A 19,688-nucleotide genomic window follows, 5' to 3' on the forward strand; every position below is an offset into this window, starting at 1 on the left:
ACATGAAGGTGAATGTTTCAAATCACTCATTCATAACAGCATGCAGAAAGAAAAAAAATAAAGCCTGATTGTTCGCTGTCGATGCTCTGATAGAGCTCTTAAATACAAATATATTTAGATGTTACATACTGATGTATGTAAGTTTTAGTTCACATTTTACTATAAATTGAAATTCCTGGCCAAGACTGACAAACACAGTTCATTATCAGTTGATGATGATCTTGGATCATTTATTTCAAAATGGTGCGGCATCTGCTAACTGCAGATTGCAGGTTATGCTTTCATCAGAAAATCTGATTTACAAAATATTTTTCAAAAAGAGAATTTAAAAAACCAGTGGTATTCCTGAAAAAAAGAAACCCTCAAAGCTGAAAAAGCAGTTAGGTCAGGAGATAATCAACTGGAGCCTGAAATGCCTATATCTGAGTTAGCACCAATGTTGGCCAGCTGGGACGGCTCTCAGCTAGCTGTGTTTGGAAGGGAAAGAGGTGAAGGTGGAAACAGATAAACCATGGGGGGCTTAGCGAGTAGATGGCCTCTCTTTCCTCTTGTTGTATTTGCAGGCTACTCCCTTTAATGAAGTTAAAAGCACCACAAAATATTAGGCAATCAAGGGGGCCTTTACTTGTTTCTCCCTGTTTATCTCAAAGTCGTGTCTGGTTTGAGCAGGCCTGCTCCAGTTTCCCTTGTGTGCACAATAATTGGCTAATATTTCTCCAGTGAGGTTTGTCACTTTTGAAGATACCTGTGGACCTGTGAAAATGGAATGAGGGGCGTGCTTTTTTTCCCCCCCACCTTTCTCTTCTCTTATGGTCAAGCACAAAATATACTCAGTAAGTATTTGCTGAATTAATGATTTGGGAGTAATGCTCAGTGAACTGCCAGCGAGAGCATAATAGCAACTAAAACAAATGCTCTGGAAATAAGCAATGTCAAACTGATCACATGATTCAAAAGGTCCCAAATCAACAGAAACACTTATGTAGAAATGGACAGTAAAAGCTTGGATTTTGTAAGTTGTTTTATAAAGAAACCAAATGAATATTGATAGCTCAGTCATGTCTGACTCTTTGTGACCCCATGGACTATATAGTCCATGCAATTCTCCAGGCCGGAATTCTGGAGTGGGTAGCTGTTCCCTTCTCCAGGGGATCTTCCCAATCCAGGGATCGAACCAGGGTCTACTGCATGCAGGCGGATTCTTTACCAGCTGAGCCACAAGGGAAGCCCAAGAATACTGGAGTGGGTGGCCTATCCCTTCTCCAGCAGATCTTCCAGACCCAGGAATCAAACCAGGGTCTACTGCATGCAGGCTGATTCTTTACCAACTGAGCTACCAGGAAAGCCCCTTTATAAAGAAGTCAAATGAATATTGATAGGTTGGTGCTGTGAAAGAGTCATATGAGCTCTTGAAGAATTTCCATTATGACCCTTGGGTGCCAATATTCAAGGACATGTGCCAATTAAACATGGGAGGATTCAAAATTCATAGATGTTCCCAAACTATGGATTTAGGCAATCATGGTAAAGCAATGAGTAATGCGATAAATCACAGAGGCAACTGAGTAGGGATGTTATGCACTGGTTCTGAAATCTGATTGGGTGAAAGTGTTCCCATCTCTAATTGGCTTTATTCATTGTATAAAGACTGATGAACACAATTATTTGAATAATTGTTATAAATGGGCAACATAAAGAACTTCTTTGTAGTTAATTATGAATTTGCAGTTCTCAGGAGGCTAATCCCTCACTTTTACGTGGCCCAATGAATATCAAAGCATTCTACATACGTGCTTGGCACCCACTGAACCATATTAGACGAGGATGTTTCAAGTAGGCAGCTTTACTGCTGAAGGCTTGTTTCCCTGGGGAGGGCATTAGAAAGCTAATTTTACAAAATAAAGACAAATATGTTTATGAAATATCATTGATATGCAAAGTTTCCCATTAAAAAGTGACAGTTTATACACACCTCATTAAAGATGAAACTGTCATTTTTAATGGCATAAACTTTAAAATATACCAAATCATCTGGAATCTACTGCTCATATTACATCTGAAAGTGGGAAGCCATTTAGGTTACTGGTGTTAAATTTATTTTTGCACAACTATTGCTCATTTTATGAATCTATAGTGCTCCTCCATAGCTGGCTAATTTCAGAATAAATATAATTAGGAAAAGTTTACTGAAGCACTGAGTGTACAAGTAAAGACAAGCAAAATTTACCTCCTAAAATTGCTTTGGCTTAGGTAGTTTTCTTTCATGATAAAAATTATACAGCTCTCATTTTCTCAAAGAAAAAGACAAAGATGCATTTTATGAGGCAGAGAATAGTCTTCAAAAGGAAACTCCGCCATTTAACAATAAGTGGGAAATTACTTCTGAGTTTTGCTCTTATCACTTGTTGAAGCCTTTCCTCCTCACTTCAATTAAAATGTATTCAACACATTTTCTAAACTTCGTTAAACAAATGAAAGTTTACTTTTGGTCCACATGGAATTTTCTTTTGAGCAATTAATAAAATCCTGAGGTGCAAACATGATGATTTGATACATGAGAATCATCTCTTCCACAGACAGGAATCTCACTCCTTCGTGATGCGATTACGGGCTGCCTATCCCGTGCTTTTCTGCAGACACTGCTTCTGCTGTTGGGATAGTTACTCCTCCTTTCCAGCAGAACTCACTGGCTTCTAAAAATGCTATGAATGGCATGGCAATTTTAAACCAGGTTAAGGAAAACTTCAAAAATTAGAAACAGCAAGAAATCCTAGAGATATTTAAATAAATTCAAGGTCAAGTAAAATCTGAATGTTTGGGGTTGAGTTCATCAGGGTTCCCCCTTTTTTTCCTGAAACTTCCAAAACAGAATGATCAAATAAAATCTCTAGGAAACAAACAACTTCCCACTGGCCCTAGTATTATTCCCATTATGAAAAAGTAGGCGATGGTCTCTCTCTTACCTAAGCAGCACACATCTGATCACTTGGCCATATTACGGAATCTGTTACTTCCATCACCAGCCATTAAGAGTTCAGACGCCCCTGGTTGTTTTATTCTAAAAGCTCAGTCAGTCATCCTGTTCTTCCTGCTTTGTCAGCTTTTCTGGAGAGTTTTCCCCTTCATCCCATTAGCAGAAATTTGGTTCACGCCGTTAAACAGTAGCATATTGTTTGCAAACTGCATAGCAAGGCTGAAACGCAATCTTCAGGTCCTGCAGCCATTCGTAAACCTCTTTAGCTTGGTTCTTGAGTAGAACACACATGTCTGCAGAGTCCCTTGACTGAATGACAGCCTTCGAATGCCATTGTTGTGCACTCGAACAGAGAGGTGTGCAGAGGGGTGCATACACAGGTGGTGGACATAGAGGTTGTAATAATGCGCACTGCTGGCTACTGCTCCTTAAAAATGGGCTTCAGAATTTCCCCACAATTGAACAGAAAGATAAGAAATTTCATGTGATTTTAGACTTCCATCATGGCTTGCACTACTTATAAAATTAGTCAGGGAAAGAGAGATTTGTGGGGTAGTTACCTAAGGGCAGTGGTCTAGGAGAAGAGCGTGGATCTAGCATGGGGCCAACGTTTTGGAACCAAAACTGAAAATGAACAATTATGTCAGAGGGGTTCCCGGTGTGAGTCTCGCTACGCTTGCAGACTGAATTAAAAACTAGTTACGTCATTTGGGGTTATAAATCATGAGCCCATCAGCCTCTAATGTATTAAGAGGTGGAAAGCAAAAGGACAGGTAGCCTTGAAAACAAAAACAAAAACAAAAACAGCAGGGGCGTAGAGGGAGAGAAAGACAGAGAGAAAACCCCAAACCCAGAGGAAGCCAGCCGACTGCAGTGCAGCAAAAGCACAAGCACTATTCCAGACCATGGGCATGCGATCACCCAGACCTCACGGGAGGGAGGTGGGTGGGGAAGCAAGAGGGGACACACAGGGCACAAACAGAACACGGCACAAGACGCTTACGGAGACGCGCCCGCATGGGGGCAAACAACAAAGCCCATCACACACACCCACACATCAAGAGCCATGAGAACGACGACACCATCCGTGCGCACATCACTCATGCATTTCTGCCGTCAGTTTCAGACCGTATGGTGCCAGGATTTGGCAGAGTGTTTTTTTTTTTTTTTTGGCATTGCTCAACATGCACACATGACACAGGATTCTTCCTGTCCAGGCCTTAAGGATGAGCTCCAAAAACACAAATGCTCAAGATCCTTCTTCAAAGAAGATCCCTTCAGTCACCCTGGTCTAGGAATCCCGTTCTTACACTCACATTTATCTTTACTATCAATTAGATCCTTAAAGAAACACTGTGGCTGATTGCTGTTTGGTTTCTTTTTGGAGAAAATCCATTTGCTTTTGAATCATGCCCATGCACTTCTAACCTTCCAATACATGCTTATTTCAATCAGATATTGGTTAAGAACAAAAGGTCAACATACATCAACAACTGATATACTTCATACGTACTCTAGCAACACAAGCTTGAATAAAACATTTTAATGAGTCTTCAAAGGGAAAGCATTTTGTAAAAAAAATAATTTTTTTTTTCCTTTTTAGAAAGGAGAAGTATGGGAGGAAATCCACTATGAATACTTTAGGACCAGTACAATGGCCACAACTGGCTGATCTAGTATGTCTTGTCATTTAAGTTGCCAAGTTACCAAACCACATTTTTCTAGGCCCAGATCCCCAACATGAACACCTCAAGATAAGTCTCGAGTGAATCTTAGTCACATGGGTTTACTGATAAATCACTTCAATAAAATCAGTTCTATATCCTCATCTCCTTGGAAATCTGGTCCCCTGCTCTGTAACTTCCATCACATTCTATTACCTTTTCTATCCTGGCAACTGACCTGGAAGACTTCTTTCCCCCTCTGTCAAGTCAAATTCTAGATATTACTTTGGCTTTCATTTAAGCTTTTTGCTGTGGGCTGGAGAGTATGCTGTTTAAAAGTGGTAGGATCCCTTTGTGAGGATGCTATGAGGGTTTTAGATAGGTTGGGGCATGTATTTATAAATGCATTTTATAGGAATCAACCTGGATTATCACATCTCTCCTCTTGCTGTTAAGGAATCATATATGTACATATATATAGATACATATACACACATATTATTCTTATTTCCTTTTTTCCTCCCCGAATTTCTTGGCTCAAGGTATACTTCTCATGCACTGCTGGTCAACAGCATCCTACCTGAGATATTGCGGGCTTGAACACTATCCCTGAACTAGTAAGAAAGTGCTTGCTTCTTACGGTACACAGGCATCTCTTGTTTCCTGTCACAGGAATGTGAGTTCTGTTCCAAGTGTCTCTTTATTATGCCCTCAAAAGAGATCACCTTCACTTTCTCTTTCTCCACAGAGAAATATATGATCATATGGAGAAAGAGAACGTGAAGGTGATCTTTTTTTGATCCTATTAGTATCCTAAAATCAGGACTGGCCCCAAAGTTAATTTCTCATTTTTCAGGTCAAGGGACATACTTTTACCTTGATTATCCCACCCAACTCCAAGACCTAAAACTATCAGAGTCATATAAGTACACTCATTTTATTAAAGGGACCTAGAAAACAGAACTCAGGAGTCTTAGGAGATAAATGATCAATGTTTCTTCAAAAGAACTCACAGAAATCAGGAATCTTACGGTTACATTTGACCCTGGAGTTAATCATTGAAAGCTCAGAACTTAAAACATCCTAAAAAGAATAGAATAAAATCTCTTGAACTACATTAAAATAGCCTTAAAGCTCTGAGAATAATCAATAAAAGTCAGGAAGTGCTCAATTAATGATGAAACCTACAAATAACCAAGCTTAATGGAGTGCGATGCCTAAGATGTAGCAGGCACTATGGGGCATTACCTTGGAAAGTGGAAGTTTTATACCTAATTGATTTCTCATGATTGTTGGTGTGTCTGGCCGTTTAACTAATTTTATGAACTTTTCCCTTTATGCCAATAACAGAAAAGGGCGGGGAGAGGTGGATTAGGGCCTGAAAGGGTATTACCCCATACCCACCTCTGTTCTGCTTTCTTAGAATTTCTCATCAGGAGGTCCAGGTATGGAGGTGGTCTGCCAAGTATCAAGGCCTGACCTTCAAGGCCAGCTTACACAGGTTTTGTCAGAGATTTCTAACTGGTAAGGTCTAAATGTAGGTCTATTTAAGAAGGTCAGTCGTGCTTGGAAGAGCTGTTTCTCTAAAAGTTGAATGAACAACATAGGCTTGGCTGATCACCTTTTGTCATTTAAATGATGGATTTCAACTCTGCCACAGTGTGCAAAGTGATTTAAGTAGGCCCTTTACCAAATAATTCCCTTGGATTCAGTTATTAAAATTCAGCCTACTTTTAACTAACATCTCTCTCCAAAGCACAATATCAGCAGGGTGAGATTTGAGCTAAGTAATATACAGATGAAACATGATTCTCATTTTCTAATGGGAGAGACATAGAAAAGTGAATAGACCTCTTCCAACCTAGGAAGTCAGAGGAGAAATTGGGAAAAGGATTCCCTGATACCTGCTCCTGAGCTTCACTTACTTGATTTTTATTCACTTTTGGCTGAAATCATAATGAGTTTGTTCTTTTAGTCTTTTGTCTACAAGATACCCCCCCAACAAATGATCTTTTTCAGGTCTCAGTTAATGCTGTTGAAATGTATGTATGGTATCCTTCTTAGTCTGGAGATGTTTTCTGCCAAATGTATAAACTTATATGCACACATGGAGATTAAGCGCACGTGCTCACGGAGGTAAATACAATTGGGAGTATAATTAAAGAACAAACTTCTTCCTCATTCCTACGTCATGCATTGAAACAGGAATCTTTCACCCTGATCTGTCCTACAAATGACTCCTCTTCAAGATGTACCTGGGACTCTAGCCTATAAATGAAGAAAGCAACTGGGCCTTTAATTCAGATGCTATGATTTTAAGGCAAATATTAGTTCTTTTTTTGGAGTCCCTTATGTTTCAGGGTCTGGTGGCATTGTAGAAATAAGGGCTACATGCAGCTAAAACTTCCTCTAACCCAGCTAGCTGGCGCAGAGGCGGCCTCATCTCAGACTGCATCCACTGGCCACTGAACTTTCAACAGAAATGACAAGACTCGACATCCTTTTAAGCCTCACAAATTAGAGTACATTTATGAGATCAGTCTACTTGGAACACAGTTTCCCTTGAAGACTACATTTCTCTTTTTCCCAGGCTTGCCTTGCCGCTCAGCAGTGCTGAGAAAGTAGATAAACAGTAATGTGGTACCAACCGTGAACTGCTGGTTCTGTCGTCGCCGTGGTGTCTACAGACGGGAACAGAGGATTGGAGGAAGGGAAGAAACAGGAGGAACGGCATGCAAAAAAAGGGAAAATGGAAAAAAATGGAACAGATAATATATGAGCAAGCTTTCAAAGAACATCGCGTGACAAGCAATAATAAATGAAAAGCCAAAAGCATTTGAAGTGAGTTGCACTGTTTTAAGACATGCCTTCAGCTCAAAGCTGCGAGCCAGTGAGGATAACAGTAACTTCTTTGGTTTTGGGGGCTTGCCAGGACACATCTATTTGCTAGACAAGAGTCAGGGGAACATGCAAAGTGATGAGAAACACCAGTGCAAACCCAGTGACTGGTGGATGGCTCTGAATGCACCAAGGCTCAGGACTGCGACACAAACACTCAGTTGAGAGGCTGGCCTGAACAGATTCATACATTCAAACATTGCCTTTGTTTTAACCCAACCCACCCGGGCACTTGGGCTTTACTCCCAATCAGGCGTCACTGAGTCAGTTGCACGTTTAGGATCCTTTTACGGCTCATAGGCAGATGCCTGCAGATGAATACAGGGGTTCAAGTTTTTCATCCAGTGTGTTATCTCAGCAGAATTCAGCTGGAAAGTTCAGTTAACTTGGAGGCCATGGGGATGAACATGTTAAAGGGTTTTGGACTGATCTTTATACACCCACACCCACACCCACACACACAGACACTCACCACTCACCCATTCTTCACTCTGCAGATCTTACTATGTTACACTCTTAAGAGCAGAAGTCTGGCATGGAAACACCAGGTCCACGTAATTTGTGAAACGCCACTTCTCATCATGTGACATTCCCAAAGTTAAAGCATCCAGTCATCCAGACCCATGATCCAGAACCACTTTCACTGCTGTGAGCTGCCAGAAGTCCTGCCTCCAGGGTGAATTAGGAGATGGCACATGATGCTTTTTCACTGCCAGATGCACTTGCTGTGGAAGAAACCATGGTTTGTCTCTTTCTTCTTCTATTTCTAATGCTGTTCAAGTTTTCTCCTTCAAAACCTTTCAGGCTTCAAAATCAGGCCTGCTGGATTGGCTCCTCTTCATGGAAAATTCCCCAAGGGGCTCCAGAAATTTCCTTTCTCATTTTGGCTACAGGGGAAGTGGGATAAATATCTAACAAAATGCATGGTGACATTCTTTTTCCAAAGTCTTATTTAACACCACTCTTCTAGCCAACTCCATTCCGCCATCAACCCATCTGGCCGGGTTTTAACGTTCAGTTCCACCTCTCAAGGTGTCTCCCTCCATGGACCCCTTCTGGCCAGAGCAGTGGTGACACCCACACACAAGCTGGTCACGTCGAGGGGAAGTGGGATTTGGGGTTAACACTGTTGAGTAGTTGTCTGTACTTTTTTTAAAAAATCATGCAGCTGGTAATTATTTTCACGAGTTTAAGAGACTCCGAAAGGCTCTTTCGGACTTGACACACAGGCAATGTTTAAATGCACCATAATGCCAAAATGCAACTTTGTTTTTGGTCCAAGGAGCCTGGTGCTTCTGATTTGTAAATATGACACATGAATTCACACCGGTGTTTCCCTTCATTGGCATGCCCTCCTCAGGATCCTAGACCATCAAAAAATTAGAGCCCTTCTAAGGAGCCAGAATTAACTACAAGTCTGAGAGGCCATTGCAGCTTAATATAACTTATAGCTGAGTTTCTGAAGAACAGATGAAGGAAAGAAAAACATAAACCACATCAGAACGCAATACTTACTGACAAGTCTGTGTGCATAAAATAGCAGTTAAAAAACAATACCAAAAATTGTACAGTTGAAACATCTCTACATCAGATGCTCACAACACATCTCCTTACTTGAAACATCCAAATCAAGGTTAGTTTGCGGTGCTTTTAAAGGAGGGGCAAAATCAAATGCACATTTGTATAGAAACACTTAAATGCAAGTTTATACATTCTATGGCTAGACACTGGTTCTTTTCCAAAATTTTTTTTAAAAAAGCAGTAAACATTTTGGTTCATTATTTTTGTAGCAGCATTCTAATATGCTTTATTTTCACCAGTTAAATCATTAAAATAAAATGAAAGAAAGGGATTGGGGTAAAACCTAAGGGTCCTCAAAAATGATGTCTTAGCATTAACAGATGACTTGTAGGAAGACAAGAAACTGTCTTCCTATATCACGACATCATGTTGGCTTTATGACAAAATCAAACAAACAGAAGCTGGGTGTACACTACTCTGTGGGTACCAGAGGATAAACAAAAGAAGTTCACAGTGCAGCTTGCCTCCTTGTTCTGGGGATGCAAAATCCATCAATTGCACCCAAAAGGGAAGAGAAAGGGAAGTTGAGAAGGAAAACACACAGTTCTAAAACAGTTAAAAGCAAGCACATGTTCAAGTAAACAACACAGTTACTGCAGCTGGGAGTGGCAAAAACCAGGGATCAGCAATGGAGCAGAGACCGCAGCAGACACACAGCCTGGCTACAAAGTTGAGACCGAGATTGGAGGGTATACTGGGGGAGTTGCTGATTCCATTTCTCTAAGAGCATCTGGTGTGGTATCTGAACAGAGGCTATTTCAAGTAAAGAATGAAAAAAAAATAAAATCCTTTAGAAGTGACTTTGTGCTCTCCACAGGACAGCACTGTGACAGAATCTAATTCTCCTTCATAATTGCATTACGACTTCACGCAGAAACCAGAGACACCCTGGCTCTGAAGTGAGTGTGGCTCTGTGCAATAGGATTTGTTAAGGTATTGTAATCAGAAGGCTGGAGAGATGTGCTAGCCCACCCCTGTGAATCAACTTGTGGGGTCACTATATTGTTTTACAACATTCTAAGCACAGGCAAGACGCAAACAGTAACTTTCCAGTAGAAGATAACATAGGCTGTAATTAACTTGAAAAATGAGAGTGCCTAATTGCCTTAACGGAGGCTTTCTTCAAACCTCATTCTGTGGCTGTCTTTAAAAAATAATCTTTGCACTAAGCCTAGGAGAAAAATAGGTCACAGAAAGTTGAGGTGGACTTAACGGTGGTATAGGGCTATGAAATTAAAAAGGCCTTGTTGAGCTATTGTCTCTATTTTCATTTTAATTACAATGAGGGAGTAATTTATCGTACATTTATTTTATATGGTCAAGAAAAAACAATCCCACGTTCTTGCAAAGCCAGTAAGTGTGTATGGTCTTAATAGTCACTCCCTAGCTGTTTTATGAGTATAATTAAACAAGGTAACCAAGGGCAGGGCCTGCACTGCTGTTTGAAAGATGAACATTTCGCTAAATATCGACTTTCAGTCTCCCAGCCATACAAACAGTTTATGGAACTCTACCTTGAATAAATTAAACGTCACCTATATTTCACGTGACAGTATATTTTCAAAATCAAAAGGTTCAGACAATATGTCAGATGAGAGACTCTAGCTGTTTAACCAAGAAGCAAAAAAAAAAAAAAAAAAAAAAAAAAAATCCCCAAAACAAAACCCACCAAAAAATGTGTGTGAGGCAGCTGGACACTATTTAGTTGAAACAGTCATGTGTAAGCTCCACTGTGGCACATTCTAATCCTTTCATATGGATTCTCTCCAACTTAGAATTGTTCATTGAGTGTGACAGACTGGGGGTTTAAAACTAATCCATAAATTAGTCCGTGGTCTCAAACACAACGGGTGCCATAAATGAAAATGAAAATCCAAGAACAAAATTAAATTTACAACCTTAAATACTTTTTCTTCTCCAATTGCTCTGTGGTGCTCCTGCTTTATAATACCCAGATTCGCTGCAAGGCTGCCTTTTTTTGGGGGGCAGGGAGGGGTGGGAGTAGGGTATACATTAAAAAATGCACAGGGTAATAACCCAGAGAACCCAATCTGCTCGAAAGCAGAGCTTAATTGTAAAGAATTTAAATTCTGCCATTTTGATTGTCATAAGCTTAGATGAAAGCATACTAAGCAGTCCAGACATATTTTAATACACTTTCCCTTGGTTTATTTTCTTAACTAAAGTCAATAAGGAGCCAATGGGTTTTCTTAATTGAATTCCTCTTCAGTTTGTGTTATGGAACTGCTTTAAATCTGGATGCCGGGGCAGGCGAGGAATTCCCCTGACAATTTTATTCTCACAGTTGTGCCGCACTAGCCAATATATATTATAGTTTTTTTTTTTTCTTTTCTTTCTTTTTGACATACTTGAAATCTATTGAAAGCAAACATACATGCTAAAAAATTAAACTTTGAAATTTATTTTCTACCCATTCCCCAGTTAATTTTCTTCCCATTTATGTTAGGTTTTGATTAAACTCCCATTTCTCAGGGATGGGGGAAGTGGATAGGAATGAAGCTAACAGGCCCGAGTATGAGACTCATGAGAAGCTCCCTTCCGTCTTCACGTCGCCTCTCCTCTGAGGGCAGAGACTGACCCACGAGAAGCTCCCTTCCGTCTTCACGTCGCTTCTCCTTTGAGAGGAGAAGCTGTGCACCAAGGATCTGCGAGAAGGGGACTAGGTTTGGTTTTTCCTTTGGTTAATTTCAAGTTTTGTTAAAAGCTTCTTCAGAATTGTTCACGAGTGCCGCTATGCCCCTGAGATCCTTGCATCGGCAAGCCAGATGTTCTGAAAACAATAGGGATCTGTACCGTGGTTTCATTTAACAAGGAGAACAATTCCTCTCCCACGATGTTGGTCAGTGCTGGGTGGGAGGCATGGCAGAGAGGGGCGAGGCATGGTGACGGTGACGGGAAGGTAGGGACAAGGAGGCTGATGGTGCACAGTGGGGAGCAGCTCTAGAAGTAGCAGCTGATACTTGTCCCAGGGTAGATACTCCCAGGGCTGGGTCCTTCCTGCCAAGCCCTGCATTTCCCAACAATGAGATAGCTCCAACTTTCTAATCCTAAAAAACCTGTATTTAAAGTGAGATGATTTTTTTTTTGCACTGTTGTGCATCAGTCTTCAGTATGAAAACATGTCAATTCCTTCTCTCTTGGATTCTTTTTCAACAAGGAGCATAAGAGTATGGATGATGAGAGAAATGATGATTAGAAGCATTAGAAAAATTCTCACTTCCTATCCCTCATCCCCTTTAAAAAAAAAATGCAGAATCAGGTGCCCTTCATCATTAATTTCTTCCATTCTCTCGTAAGTCAATATGGGTCAAAACCAGTTGGCTATTGTCGGTATCTGTAATAAGCTTATCAGCAGCAGTAAAATAAAAATGGGCACACTTGAGGCAGTATGGAAAAAAAATGGTCAATGCACTTAGGGGGCAAAAACCTGAAAAGGGAGCTCATTACAACAAAGATGGCTCCTGAGTGTCTGCTAGGGCCCTAATAATATTCTTGTCACCAGACATACTGGCATATATATCAGTAACATTTGATAAGCATTCAGTAAATGATGAATGAAAAACAGTCTTAATGGAGTAGATACAAACTCAAGAAGAAAGGCAATTTAGTAAACATTCTAGAATGAGAGATGAGTATCTCCTAGCAACAGTGGTTTAGTATATACCCAGGATATAAACACACACAAGACAGGCACACACACTGAAGATAGATGCTTGAGGTAAAGTTAGGTCTTCATGCTTAATTTCCAAAATGCCATCCTTTCGTATCCACTTTCTATACATTCCCTGATGGCACAGACTGACTTCTACTTCTGTGATGATCTCGCCAATCTTCTGCATCAGCCCTAAGTGCACAGTACCTCTTGCTACTGAGTTCCGGTGGGTATCATCTATTCCCTCAGCTATATTTCAAGGGGTTCCAGGAATTTACTGTCTCCATGGGTGCTAGCAGGCCGCTATACATATTATGGGCCCTTGATATTTGGTGAATGAATGCCCTATGAGCATTACCCTTGACATCATGCAAACGTCAACAGCAGAGTGTAGGGATCATGAAGGCAGGACCCTGGATAACAGACAGCTCAATGTGGAGCAAAGCTCTATAGTCAGTCTTAAGACAGGTATACTTCTTTCCTTTGCATTTAGGAAACTAAAAACATGTGCCAGGGTGTTGAGTTTCCCCAATTTGGCATCTTCTACAAATATCCCCGAAGGATAAAGGCTGTTCTCACCTCCTTTATTTATGTGATCTGACCCACATTACACACAGAAAAGCTTATGAATAGGAGACTATGAAAGCCAAAATAATAGTGTGAGCCTGGGGGACACACTTTCTCCAAGGTATATTGAATACTGGGTGCTCAGATGCCAATAAGAAAATCCATGCTGTTTTCTTTTCCAAGAAACACAAAATATTTTAATTGGATATGTACTTTCAAAAAGAGAAAAATTCATTTAGAAATGACCTACTTCATTCTTATGAAAGGATTTTTAAATGTGTTTCAGATTTTGGCCCTATAGCTATTCATTTCTTATTCTAAGGTGATTTTAATTTTTTAATTTATGACAGTTGCACGTGTAAGTGTGACCTACAGGTTGAACTCCTCCCGGCCTGAATTTTATATTTAGGCTGCTAAGGGTGTTTAAAACTGAGTGCTGTTTTCTATGGTACTTTTCTCATCAAGCATCTAACCCAGGGCACAACCAGGCAGATCCAATACATTATCCACATTAACTACGGAAGGAAACACAGAATATTTCCCTAAGGTGACTGACCCAACTGGCAGACAGGGGCAAAACTATCCCCAAACACAAAACAGGTATTTTTATGTACATCTGATATACAAAATCAACCAATTTTAAAGGAAGCTCAAAACAAAACAGAACAATGCTCCCCCCTATATGGCGATAGATTTTTCTTTGATTCTGGTTTCTGAAAGGAATCTCCATGGAGGACTGTTACCATGGGTAATGGTTGGCTGTCTCTGTATTTTAGAAGAGGATGCCAGGGACAATTTAAATTATGCAGTTTGCACTTTCATATTATAGCATGTATCTTCCATGAATGAAACCACACAGACTTGATGTTAAAAGAAAAAAAAAAAAATAAGTGGGGGCTTGCCAGTAGCAATAGTCAAAACAGAAATATGTGGTTAGAATATCAATGTACATGAAAGAGAGCAGAGACACCAAAGAATCTTAAGGGACATCACAGGAGGCTCTGTGCGGCTCCCATCCCAACTCCATCCCTCAAATGGCTTCTTATTCAGAAAAAGATTCTAATGGTGGGTGAATAGTTACAAAGCCACAACAATGCTCATATGGCAAACTGACATCAAATCATCCTTTCAGGACTCTAGTGCCTGCAAAAATCTTCCAAAGATGAAGCTACCTTTAGATGTGGCCTTTACATCTAAGTCAGGAGAGCTTCCCCACGCAGAATGGATGTGAGGCAGGGATGCCCTGCTCCTCCACCCACCTATGATTCTGGGTGGGCAGCATCAAGTCAGGCTGTCGTTGCTGAATAGCTAAGTCATATCTGTCTCTTTTGCGATCCCATGGACTGTAGCCCACCAGGCTCCTCTGTCCATGGGATTGCCCATGGCAAGAACACTGGGGTGGGTTGCCATTTCCTTCTCTGGGGGATCTTCCTGACTCAAGGATCGAACTTGTTTCTCTTGCATTGGCAGGTGGGTTCTTTACCATCAAGCCATGTGGGAAGCCCCAGGTTGGGCTCACAATTCCTCTTTTACCAGGGCCTCCAGAATGAAGTGCTAACATGTTTTGAGGGAATCAGGTGACTGAGAACTCATGGAGGCCTGCCTCCCTAACAAGGGGAACAATTCGATTATTCCGGTTGTGGAAGATAAAAGACAATGCTGGAACACTTCCTTTCAGAGACATCAGAAATCATCTATGACCTTTCGAGTTTAAAAACATTTTTTTCGACTGCATTTGTACATTTTGCTTGTAATGAAACTCTGACCTAGGGAATGTGTTTCAGTCATTGCATTTGCCTGGGAGAAAATAAATAAGATGCCTGTGGGCTTCCTCTTCCTTTTTTTTTTTTTTTTTTTTTAAGCCAATGCTTTATGTTACTGTCACTAGATTTAGCTGTTGAAGCTTTTAAGGCTAATGGTTAGCTGTAATATACCAAACAGTACAAGAAAGAAGAGCAGTAGAAATTAATTTAGCTCTCCATTTGTCAAGATTCAGTCTGGAAGATTTTTTTAGGAGCCAATCTAAATCTAGGAGATGGCCTGGACCTTTAAAATGGGACGTGGAATCATTCGGCTCCGTAACCTTTAATCTGTTTGAAGAAAGGAGCAAATGTTAAATTCCACAAGTACACTTTCTGGGCAAGATAAATATATATAACACTGCTTGTTAAGACACAGCAAGCCTGTGAGATCACACCCATTAAGGCAACGGATTCTCCAGTGTTGTTTTAGAGGCAATTTTGCTTTAACGACTCTTGGGTGTGCCACTGAGAAATCAGGGCATTCATCACCACAAGTGCATCTGTGTGTAGAGAGGGTTCCGCTAGGAACATCAGGAGGCCACAAGTGCATCTACGGTATCGTCTTTCGTGACCTTGAGCTGAGGCCAGGAGACGAGGGGGAGGAGCAGAGAAGTCCCTATAAAGGTACCTGTGATGTGGCCAGAAACACAGCATTGCTTGTTTTTAAAATTTCCTCTTAAATGGAGTCTCCGTGGTTGGAACTGTGGTAACAGTGAGTTGTAGCTGTTTCAGGACGTGCAATGAGCTTCAGTCTGGACTGAAGGATTTGGAGTGTGATTGAAGCGCCTCTGCCAAGTTGCTGAGATTGACGGCGAGAGGGGAGGAGTTGGGCTGTTATGAAGGGTCTTTAAAAACAAATAAAAACAGCCTAAGCTAGTGACAGGCCAGCCACAAATGAAAAGTAGTGGCTCCACACTAAGGAGAAATGTGGCGCTGATGCTGTAAACTTGACTGGCTACCTAGATGGAAACTTCTACAAGGAGAGGTAATCAAGGTGGGCTCATACCTGGGCAACTTCTGTAAAGAAAAAAGACCATCAATGGGTTTTCTCAATGGATTCACACAGGCAGGGCAGTGGCGAGTGGGCTGGATGTAATTTACAATGACATTCAAAGGGTCATTCATAGGAAAATTCATGAAAACCTGGTAACAGGAGCTCAAGCTTAATTGGCTCACTACTGGGATGAGAGGTAAGAAATCAAGAAAGGCAAACACCTGGTCCATAGCATGGAGAGATGTTAGCATGGTTGCTCTAGAAATCAGAGTCAGGAAGGAGTGACTTTGCTGTCTTTATTAACGATACAGAAAGTGGGAGGAATCTATTTGCTCTACTCATAAACTGAATTTACTTAAGAAGCAGAAGAAACTAACAGAAAGCTAAAAGGGAAATACACACAGATAAGAATTTAGGAAGCAGCCTGGCTGGAGCTGAGTTTAGAGTGAGACACAAACACCAATTGATGGATTTTCAGAAGCTTTTCAATTAAGGGCACACACTGATGTTTTCACAAACACCATTCAAACCATCCTCACTAGTGGCTTATTTCAAAGTTCTCTGTTCCACTGTAATACTTAAGAAAGGTGAAGAAAAGTGAAATTAGACCATCTACTGTTATATTTCATAAACTGATGAGGCCTCCTCTTTCACTGACCACTTAGAATTTTCATTTTGTCTATCTCGCCGAGTCCTGTGAAAACTGAAAACATCTCCAGAAAGTTAATGTGAAGGATGTTTGCCATATCTAGGGTGGTAAGGAGGATAAAGATGAGTATACTATTCAGTGATTTTAAAGAAGTCCAGTGATAGGATTGTACACCAGAGCACATGGCTCAGAGATGGAGTGCAAAAGTTAATTTTCAAAGAGATTTTTTTTTTGGGGGGGGAGGGTCTCATAGAATAATTACTTTTCCGTGTTTCTGGGGCAGGTACCTGTCGACAGCAGGTAGGTGCAACCTTATGTAAGGAAATCTTGCATGACTAGCTGACATGGTAAGGCTGTAACCTTTCCCACCCTGGCTGGCAGAGAAAACTCCAAGCCTCCCAGACAAGCAATATCAAGCATTGAGAGCTGCTGAGGACCAGGAAGAAGGGACTGGAAGGCACATCTCCTCCCTCAGTGATGGTCAGAAATAGGAGACAGTGAAACTTTTTGAATAAGTTTCAGAGAGTCCAAAGAGCTAAACCACAGAGTGATAACTGCTGTGGCTGCCTCTTCCACTCCTCCAACGTTTAACGGAGGGCAGCAAGGGGTACAGGAGTGCCCAGCGTGGAAAGGATGGTGGGTCCCCAGGTGACATACTCTCAGCAGGTACTCTCTGGGACAAAAAGGATGATGCATTTAGGAACATGGCCCACACAGGCATGGTAAAGGCTGGGTATTTTCTTTCACATGGATTAAGATGAAATTAAGACAAGGAGAGGATCCAAAGCCAGGATACTTACCATTTTGCCAACCGTGGCTAAACACAAGCTATCCAGCCTCTAAGAGCCAGGCTGCCATTTTCCCTAGCATTTTGCTTTGCACGGTGATGCTTAAAAAAGAATTCTGCAAAATAGCTGATCCTACTGTTAAATTGCTTGGATGTTAAAGATTTTTCTGAGGTCCTTAAGATTCAACTTGAGAACATAGTATGTAATGTCTTTCAAATTACCAAATGAAGGAATACTTCAATTCCAAGGATTCAAAGAGACCTTTTAAGGCTTCTTTTTTTATACATACCAGAAAGACAATATACATTCAGGACATTTTCAATGGCAATGAAGGTACCGTACCTGTGATGATGGTGAGGATGGTGGTGGTGGTGGTGGTGGTGGAGGTTGTTGTGGGAGGAGGGATAGTTGTGGGGGGATCTGGATAAAAAAAAAAGGAAAATCAAACCCACAATGCTGAACACAACAATGACCAGTAATGACAAAACAAAGGCATGAAGACACTGAGATGTTTGTTTGAAACTCAAAACCCCCATCCCCCCACAAAGATTTATGTCTTCTAATTATATCCCAAAGCCTTATCCAGAAGAGCTAAGAAAAGAAGAAAAGAAAATTTGTACTAATGAAGTGAACTAGGGATGAGAAGATGAGAAGTAGAAAAGGGAGGAAAAAATAAACACCTATGACACCCTCCCATCCAGCTTCAAAGGGTGGGGTTAGACCGACTCAGTCCCCGAGAGGGTACAATGTTTGCAATTTCTTTCATACTTTTACCGGTGGGAGAAAGGAGGAGATGGCGCTGCTCTATCTAAAGGGCTCCTATCGGCCAAGGAAGAGTGCTTGCCTGCCTCTTGCTCTCTGACTGTTAACTTCATTATTCTCCATCAATACATCCCAGCAGGAAGTAAAACTACTTCTATACTTGTGATAAATACAAAGAAGAGAGAATGTCACCACTAAATATCAAGTTCCAGGCTTGTGAGATTTTACTGAGATTTTATTTCTTAAAAGTCAATAAATTTTACAACTTATAAATATTAATGAGTTCGTTGCCTTTGCTTAAGCCTGACCTACGTGGGCGACAGTGATAACACTGAAGAACATTTCCATCTTGTAAACAAGACAACTAAATATAAACAAGACTTGACCCTAAAACCAGGAAATCTGATAGGAAATTCTCTGTCAGCTGTTTGATATACTGTATATTCTTCTATAATCTCAAAAATTATTTGGGGGGGGGGAAGGGAAAGCAAATATGAAAGAGAAAAAAAATTTTTGACCCAAATGATCAAACTGAATGTGTTAAATTGTCAGCAAGACTTTGAACTAAAGCAGTCATTCTGCTATAATAAAGCATTAGATGACTTGAAGGCTTTTGATTTTAAATTTTATCTAAAGCCCGTCAACTTTTTCTCCTTGACACATCTGGTGTCCTTTCATCTCCAAGTGAGCTCTCAGACTGTCTAATTAATACATCCAAACTTTAATTATATATTGTACCTTTATTGTTGGCACAACTTCCTGGAAGTTTACAAAAACATTATCTTGGTGTTTCGTTAGACGGTCTGCTTAAAAGATTCCACTACTGATCAATAATCCGAGGTTTTCATTTTTCTCACAAACTTCTCTCACACATACACAAATGCGCAAATTTGACAGGGAAGAATCAACAGCAGACGGGTCTGTTTTAGGGGAGACTCTGTTTATTTGAGGCTGCCAGCAAATTACTAGTGAAAGCAGCCTCACACAAGCGCCAAAAAGAATCCGTTAAAAAAAAAAAATCCATTCTCCTCCAAGAAGCAGAAATGATTAAATTAATAATTTCAGATGGCTTTTATAGAAGAACAGACAGTACGTCCAGTCGAGCTTTGTGGATACTTGCTTACAGAGGCCACAGGCAGGGAAGCATTTTGTGACCCGGCAGACCACCAGATGCGCGCACACCCTGCGGCAGATGCAGGGACAGGTGAGGTGGGGATGCCAAGGTGAGCGAGGGCACTGGTCCCTCAAGATATCCTGCTCTGCCCACGCCCCACCTCAGCCGTGCCCAGAGACCTGCCTTCTTTGTTCTGATTCAGTGACGATATTTCTCACTCAA

At 40.9% G+C, this 19,688-nt stretch overlaps 1 protein-coding gene across 5 annotated transcripts in view; it reads right to left on the reverse strand.

Moving 5' to 3' along the window:
• The window catches only part of CADM1 (cell adhesion molecule 1), a 354,634-nt gene that overhangs the window by 17,768 nt on the left and 317,178 nt on the right, over window positions 1-19,688 (reverse strand). For 2 of the 5 annotated variants that reach the window (XM_068989349.1, XM_068989348.1), the window contains exons 8-9: window positions 17,933-18,010; window positions 7,287-7,319 (exon numbers count right to left, since the gene is read on the reverse strand). The exons of 1 other annotated variant lie outside the window; for it this stretch is intronic. In XM_068989349.1, the coding sequence (XP_068845450.1) occupies window positions 7,287-7,319; window positions 17,933-18,010 (111 nt within the window). The remainder of the gene's footprint in view (window positions 1-7,286; window positions 7,320-17,932; window positions 18,011-19,688) is intronic. 2 more of the 5 variants (XM_068989351.1, XM_068989350.1) reach the window with 2 other exon arrangements.

Source organism: Capricornis sumatraensis, chromosome 16 (genome assembly GCF_032405125.1).
Source record: "Capricornis sumatraensis isolate serow.1 chromosome 16, serow.2, whole genome shotgun sequence".
In the NCBI taxonomy this organism is placed as follows: Eukaryota; Metazoa; Chordata; class Mammalia; order Artiodactyla; family Bovidae; genus Capricornis; species Capricornis sumatraensis.